Source organism: Gossypium hirsutum, chromosome A05, assembly GCF_007990345.1.
Source record: "Gossypium hirsutum isolate 1008001.06 chromosome A05, Gossypium_hirsutum_v2.1, whole genome shotgun sequence".
In the NCBI taxonomy this organism is placed as follows: Eukaryota; Viridiplantae; Streptophyta; class Magnoliopsida; order Malvales; family Malvaceae; genus Gossypium; species Gossypium hirsutum.
Window position 1 is genome coordinate 29,991,692 of NC_053428.1, and position 8,384 is coordinate 30,000,075.

At 35.2% G+C, this 8,384-nt stretch overlaps 1 protein-coding gene across 1 annotated transcript; it reads right to left on the minus strand.

Annotated features, from left to right (window-relative positions):
- Positions 1-3,471: 3,471 nt before the first annotated feature.
- On the minus strand, positions 3,472-8,152 carry LOC107957534 (protein NETWORKED 2A). The gene is made up of 3 exons (XM_016893067.2): positions 7,869-8,152; positions 3,907-6,873; positions 3,472-3,639 (listed from the first exon to the last, which is right to left on the minus strand). The coding sequence occupies exons 1-2, from the start codon at positions 7,963-7,965 to the stop codon at positions 3,965-3,967; spliced, it is 3,006 nt and encodes a 1,001-aa protein (XP_016748556.1). The 5' UTR covers positions 7,966-8,152; the 3' UTR covers positions 3,472-3,639; positions 3,907-3,964.
- Between the last annotated feature and the right edge of the window lie 232 nt (positions 8,153-8,384).

The window sequence follows — 8,384 nt, forward strand, 5'->3', positions numbered from 1 at the left end:
TTATATTCAACTTGTAAGTATATTGTTAATCGCAATTAATAGTTCATGATCTTAACTTAATAAATTGATAACATTAGTGATCATTAATATTTTTTTATATTTGATAATTAAAATATAATTTAAACTATATATAATTGATTAAGTTTGTAATTTACCTAGATTTTTTAAACGGATATATTATTAAACTAGAGATAGTTATGGGCCCAGTTGGATCTTATTTAAGTTGAGTGTGATATCAATATCATACATAGTTACCAAGTCTAGCTCTACTCAAAATATGAGTCTTAAATTTTGCCCTATCTCAGACCATATTTATAAATGATTAATCTAAATTTGTTTGAGCATGTTCGTATTATTTTTAAATAATATTCATTAATTTTGTATCTTTTCCTTTTATTAAAATTTTAAATATAAACAACTTAGCATGTGTCGCTTTAAGAGTTTAAATTATATTACTATGATCTTAAAAAAAAAAAATTAGACGTTCAATAAAAATGTGCCACGTGTTTAAAAAAATTCTAATTGATATTATACACCAGATAATTTTTTCTAAATAATACTTTAACTGTAAATGGAGTTGACTAATTAATAAAATTAAGATAAAAAATTAAATAAAATTAACAAATACTAATGGTAACCTACTGTTTATGGTTTTTTTATCAACTATATATAGTGGGTTAAAATTTAAAAATTTAAAAATTATGATTTTAAAGAAAGGGTTAGATTAGAATTAGAGTCTAAATATACATATGATTTTAAGATTTAGGATTTTAGAGTTTAAAGTTTCATCTAAAAAATAAATTAATTTTAGAGTTAAAAATAGTAATAAAAGTTAATTTGATGATTTTTAATGTATTATATTATTCACACACTTTAAAAATATATGATATGGTATGTTATTATTCAATATATTAACACGTATATTTTAAAGACAATGATTAATTTGGCCCTCCAACTTTACTAAAAAAAATAATTTAGCCATCCATTTAAATTTTCGTCTTTTTTAGCCCTTGAACTTACATTGTTTGTCAAATCACCCCAAAATAAATAGAAAAATTAACGACTCTTAACTTTACTGACGTGGCATACACGTTGATTGTCTGTAGATGCCACATCAATAGTTAATTAATTTTTTAATATTTAAAATTAAAAAAAAATTATTAACATTATTAAAAAAATATAAAATTTTTAAAAATTTAAAGTTAATTAATTGCTGAACTAGATGAAAGGCTAAAATATTTATTTTTAGAAAGTTAGAAGGTGAAATAAGTTGTTTATTTTAAATGAATGTAGTTTTCATAATCTAATAGTTTTATGGGTAAACTATATAAATGGTCACTCAACAATGCTCATGTTTCTGTTTTGGTAATCTAACTCTAAAAAAAATTAATTTAGGTATTAACGCTTGAATTCGTTCTTATTTTGGTCACCCGTTGTTAAATTGATAATGAAAAGCCTTTTTTACCTGATAATAACACATTTAGTCCTTAATACTTACATATTCTATCAATTTGATCCTAATTCTAAAAATTCAATTTAACACTTCACATTTATAGATTCCATCAATTTGATCCTCAAACTTCCTACCTAAAACTTTCAGCTTTTATAATAGAAGCATTACACATCTATAGATTTGTAAAACCAAAAAAAGGAAAAAAAAACTCCAATAAAACAAATGGTTAGAGGCTTTGTATTGGTATCAAAGTAACCCAATATAACTTTTTTTTTCTAATCTGCAATACTCAAATTTAAAATTTAAAATTTAAAATATTAATTTTTTATCACTTAATCCAATAAGCATATAATTTGTAAGCAATATAAGTGACATCCCAAGAAAACAAAGACACCCTTTTTTTACTTAGGTTTGAAAAATTATAAAATAGTTATTTAGTCTAAAAGGGTCCGAATTTGTAAATATAAAGAGTTAAATTTATAAAATTATTTAGAAATAGGATCAAATTGATAGAATATATAAATATTGAATACTAAATGTGTTATTGTACCATATAGAAAAAGACTTTCCCTCACCAATTTAATTTCTCTCAGTGACTAAAATAGGAACGAACTTAAAAGTTAATGTCTAAATTAAAATTTTTTAAAGAAAAAAGAAAGGAGGGCAACCATTTGTATAGTTTCCTCTAATTTCATTTAAACCCCTCTCAAACTGAGGACCAGGTTTCAAGCTTGGACGAACTGTGAGTAAAAGCTCTTAAACAGTTTTAGCCTAGACTTACTGAGAACAATCTCACGACAGTCATAACGGCTCCTTGTAAAACCCCATCAATTCAAGGTTCAGAACCATCATAGCCATCCCCTGCTAATTCTCCCCTGTTTCTTTTGTTTATGTTTAAAGTCTTGAAGATATGGACCGATCTTCTTTTACAAGCCTCTATAATTCTCGCTACATTATTCATGTTCCTCGCCGTGCACGATATCTCCAGAAAGATCTTCGCCAAAATCCACTACCGGAATCGCGCTGACTTCCTAGCTAAGCGCCACTTCGTCGTCGGTACTCAGCTCCTCGCTCAAGCTCGATCGTCGGCCAACTCTTTAGCAAAACAAGCCGAATCCGAAGCTGACAAAGCCGTTTCTCTTGACCCAAAAGACGCCGCTCCTTACACCCACAAAGCCTTCGCCGTTGGCCTCCAGGGATTCAAGACCTCCGCTCTCCATTCCCTCAACGTCGCCCTTTCCCCTCTCACTGCCAAGTCGTTGACTGGTAAAGAATGAGGCGACGCGCTGTTTAAACGAGCCGAGTTGAAGATGGCCTTGAACCGACGCGGCAACCGAGTCAACTCAATAATCGACGATTTGACTGAGGCTGTAGAGTTGAGTTCGGATAACGTGAAGGTGTTTTGTTTGTTAGGGAAGTGTTATGAAATGAAGAAGATGAAATCAGAAGCTAAAGCGGCTTCCGAGGAGGCACTTAAAACAGAGCCTAGCTCTTACGTCGCACGCGCTGCCCTTCACCGGTTGCGCAGGTAGGTGGGGCCCCTTTCTTCCAGCATCTTGATTTTGACATCATCGCGGTTTCAGCATTTTATTCATTTTGTAGCTTAATTGTTACTAATATTATATGAAGAAAGTAATGAAATCGAACTCTGTTGTGTCTTTCCATGTTTTAGACAATGCAACCATTTTTCAGTTCTTAATTCTTGTCTGAGGTTTCCCTCTGCAATTCCTGTTATAAAAAACCAAAAGCTGAAATTTGATTTGACGATTTTCACCAATTAAAAATAAAATATATACTAAAAATTTATGTATTGAATGCAATTTGAATACATATTGAATATATGTAATTACCAAAACAAAAAATAAAATAAAATAAAGGTTTACATCTATCATTATGAACAACTAACTCTCTTTAGAACTGATTTATCCTATTGCTTACTTTTATCCCAAGCCAGAGTTACCTAAAATGTTTCTTCTTGTTAGGCACTTTGTGCTTCCGGTTTAGTTTAGCAAACCATGACGGTAGAGGGCTCTGTTCGCAGCCAATTTGCCTAAAGCACGGACATTTCAAGCGTCTTTGGAGAGCTTGAATCCGACTTGCTCGTCGCGAGCGATGAACATTAGTGTTCCATTTTCTGCTGAAACATTCAGAGGAAATTGACGATGGATCTGCTGGTGCATACTTGCCTGCTCGAAGGAAAAGAAAAACTCAGTCAGAACTCGAAAGCAGTGGATATTTAAACTTATTGCAGGTGCGCAGAAATGTGGTGCCAGACTTGACTTGAGAACTTTGATTTGCATTGATCTTAAGTCCATGAATGGAGAACGACAGAATCAACAGACAATAATCATAGAAACATTTCTTAGTTCTACATTAGAATTATGATACAAGATCAAAGGAATTCTAAACCATTATGAATAATTAAACTCTAAATGCAAAAAAAGAGTTTTAACCTGTTAGAAAAAGAAACGAGAAATCTTCCCAACAGTGTCGTAAGAAAATTACAGTCTATCATGAAGGATCAGTAGGATCTGTAAGGTAACTATATTGTCTCTGCAATGTCGGATGCCCGCAGGCGAACATTGATGGCCCCTTTTGCTGCCATTTGTTCTTTAACTTAATTCCGAATAAGAAAGACCGAAGAGGGATTCTAGATCGAGATCTTGACACGGATTGTTGATTTTTCGATGTTGCAGCTTCGATTTCCTTGTCCAACTCGACCATCAAATTCTCAACTTCCTCCTTGAGTTGTTTTACACAGTCGAAGCCTGCATTTAATTCGTTGGAAACCTTATTGTTTTCTTGTTTCATGTTTATAATCTCACCTTGAAACTTTGCAGCCTGGTATCCATTGAACTGAGGCTCTCCTTCATGGCCACTTACATTGCTGATCCTTTCTATCTCTTCTTGGATTTTGCACAAGGAAGAATATCGACATTGCACTTCGTCTTTCAACACCGCATTGTTTTCCAACCATAGTGTCAATTCAGTTTTGATTTCTCGGAAATGAGCGTAAATGGGGCGTGCCTCTGATCCGACAGGCTCTTCCTTTCCACCTGCTTCTTGCTTCTTTCTTTCTCTCATTTTTGATAACTCAGCTTTCAAGTCCTTAACTGAATTTTGATATTTCTGTATCTGATGAAAACATGTGCTGAACCTCAACCAAAAGGCCAGATTTTCCTCAAGCAACTCATCGATGTCAGACCGGATTTTATCTTCTACGGTTAAAATAGAACGAGATCGAGTTAAACTTCTTGGCTGCATAGCATCTCCTTTACTTTTCTCACCCGCTTTTTTAATGGATTCACCTTCTCCCTCACCTGGATTTTCAATGGTTTCACCTTCTCCCTCACCTGGATTTTCAATGGATTCACCCTTCCCCTCACCTGCTTTTGCAGTGGATTTACGTTTCCCCTCACCTGGATTTTCAATGGATTCACCTTTCCCCTCACCTGCTGCTACAGGTGATGCCGGAATAGACTCTGTCAATGTAGATTCCGGGCTCATGATTGCATGGGATGCTTCATATTCTGACAAGTTCCCATCCTTATTTTCGTTGATAAAGCTCAAGTGTTGGCGTGAAGATTGAATCTCTTCATCTCTGGCTGCGAGAGCACTCTTCAGTTCCTTGATCTGAGATGCCAATTCGTAGAAACTGTCTCGGTTTTTCTGATCTACTTCTTTAAGCTTCTTTCTTACATCCTTATAATTATGAAGAACTGAAGAGTACTCATCGAGTAAAGCCTTTTCCCTCTCATCCAATCCACTCAAGTACAGCTTCCTCCAGTTTGGTAGCTCTTCTTCTTCGGTCTCTACTTTTGGATTCTCTGTATCAGTGGTACAGCTTGCTGTTTTGGACAAAGATTTATTCTCATCTTTGAATTCATTTATCACTTCTGAATCCTTTGTCGAATCAACATCAAACTTATTTCTTGATTCAGAGTTAACAGTGTTCATTTCTTCAGCTGAGACGTCTTCATCCTTCTCTTCCATTTCACTCTCAGTGCCTAAGGCTGGACTATCCCTAGGAACCAACTCGATACAATATTCTTTGGTTTTCCTATTTGGTTTGGCATCCACCTTGGGCTTTCCTTCTTCGGACAGTTCGGCATTCTCGACCTCCTCATCCATCTTCACAGCATGTAAATTCACTGATAAATGATTGATATCACAACTTGCTGCAGTGAAATGAGCTTTGAGGCTGTTATTTTGTTCTATAATAGTTTTTAGAAGCTCTTTAACCCCACTCAGTTCCCCCTCCAACACACTAATCCTCTGTTCCATGCTGTCCGAGCCTTCAGCTAGCACTTCCTCATCTTCTTCGAGGCTCTTAACGTGTTCTTGAAGCTCATCGGCATCCGATTTCAATCTTTTTACCGAAGCATTCTCAGAAAAGACTGCAGTTTCCATGTTAACAACTCTTTGTACAAGGTCATCAATTTTATCTGCAAGCTGCGACATTGTAAGAGAGGAACTTGGGTCTAATTCAAGCTTCTCTTCTATCTCCTTTTGCAGTAATTCCATATACTCTCTCCCTTTTTCTGCACTGTTGAATTCGTAAACCATGTTATCAACATCCCTAGCTGAACTCGCCTTCTTTTGCTTCTGCTGATCTGTTTGTGGGGAATTAAACTTCTTCCTAAGAGCTTCAAACGCCTCATTCACTTTCTTAATCCTCTTGGATTCAACTCTTCCTTCTTCAGTTGATTGCTCATGTGTTTCTTGCAACTTAACCAAAGACTCTTGGCACGTTTTAAGAACTCGATTCGCCATCAAAATCCGAGCTTCATTATCATCGATGGCAGATCTAATATCGTACTCATCCTGCAAATTGTATATCCTCTTTTGCTTTTCGGTTATGTCGTTTTCGATCTCGCACAACTTTTTATACCCTTGCTCATACGAGTTCTTCACAAGCTCCCTTTCGGTTTGCATTTCTAGAATCTCCTTTTGAAGCTTGTTTATTTCTTCCAATGCCTCCTCTTTGCTCAACCCCGAATTCAGAGACGAAGCAGCTTGAGCTGAACTAAAAGCCTTCTTTAACTGTCCCTTTCGCAACAACAACATCGACTGGCTCCGGAAATCTGTCTTTGGCGAAGGAACTCTTGATCCTGGTTTCAACGACTTCGATTTATTGAGGCTTGAAGAAGTCAATACAAGGCAACTATTTTCGTCATCTTCATCATGAAGGGAATATGGAACTTGATCAGGGAACACAGTGGCAATGGTGCGGTTGGCACTTTGTAGATCCCTTGATAAGTAATCAAATCTCTCAGCTAATGCTCGATAAGCTCGATAAGTGTCTTCAACAATGGCTAAAAGCTCAGGTCTCTTTCTATAATACATATTTGCTCTTTGTGCAAAGGAATCTCCATCATCATCAATGATTTCAAGCATGTTAGAGACTTTCTCCTCCACATCTGCGATTAAAGTCAAAATTTCAACCATTACTTCAAAAAAAATACAATACAATTCAATCTGTTAGACACTGACTAGAAGCTTAGTAACTCTAACTCAGGTTTAAGTGTCCCCTACAACCATATGTCTAGCACGAATATGTTCTTTTTTATGTATTTAGTGGGCTACATCATCATACCCATGTTTGAATGAGTTGGATACAGAAAATACCTGATAAGCATTTTTTTCTCAAAACAAATAGGATTCAGTTAGGTAACTTCTTGTTATGGTACTTTCCATTATCGACCCGTAACCTGAATATAACTCGAAATGACCCACGACCCGAGCTTGGACCCTACAAGGTGGATACGTTAAAGAGTTTGTAGGGAGAGCTCATGGGCAGGAGTCGCAAGCCAAGTTCGCATGTTCCTAGGTGTTCGCAGGCAAAAGACGCGAAATCAAGCGAGTTGACAGACGAACACATGTTAAGTCTAGGTCAGTATACATGTCAGCATGCATGGAATCTATTTAGGACATCATTTCGATGATCAGTAAGTGTATCTTATCAATACCTTATTCCCCACCATGAGGACGGACAGCGAAATACTCAACACTTCTAGTTTTATTTTTCCTTTTAAGATATTATCATAAAAAAATTTTAAATGCATGAAAAAGCTTATATTAAACTGGGACCATGGACAAAAATCAGGCCTGTGTTTGATAATTTCCATAATTCTAACAAAATGAAAGAAAATCCATCAACCATGCAACGGCAAAGATCTGTGAACCACGGGGCAGACAAAGACCAAGCTACGGATTACGAGATTCTACGATTGGCGTTTTATTTTTCTGAGAGTATCAGTATTCGTCATGTATTAGATGAATTTCGTTAGGGAGTATAAAATGTGATAATTCACATCTTAATCGATCCAAGTAACCTAGATTAATGCCCACATCAAAGTTCAAACCCATTTTAAAAAAACAAAAATCAAATGATTAGCGTAGAAAACTTTATTACCATGAAGATTCTGTTCCAGCCATTTTGATTGCTTAGTTCTGATGTGGCTAGCCCACCACCATGAATACGCATTGCTCGCAACTTTCTGCAACATCATTTATATATTCTTTTGTTTCTCTCTTAATCTAAATCTCACCCCTTATCTGCAAATAAAAGAAAAAGGGATCCCATCGACAAAGGCAGTGAAGGCTCCGTTGATCGTCAATCAGTTTATCAAAATGTTGATAACTTAGAGATTAAGAAAAAAAATTGAACTCAAAAATGGAGTTAGAAATGGAGGAGAGGATAGCTCGCCCGGATTAAGTGTTGAATCCATTGATAAAAGCTTTAATATAGGAATCACCTAATTAAGGTTAACACGTGAAAATGCATTAATTATGTCTTTTGATTAATGGTTTTTATCCTTATTAAAAACTAAAAAATAATAGAAATTCTATCATATGTATATTTGTGATTTAGAGTATAGATATATGATTAAAAATAACATACCATAATGCTAAATTAGTATCGAGTTAG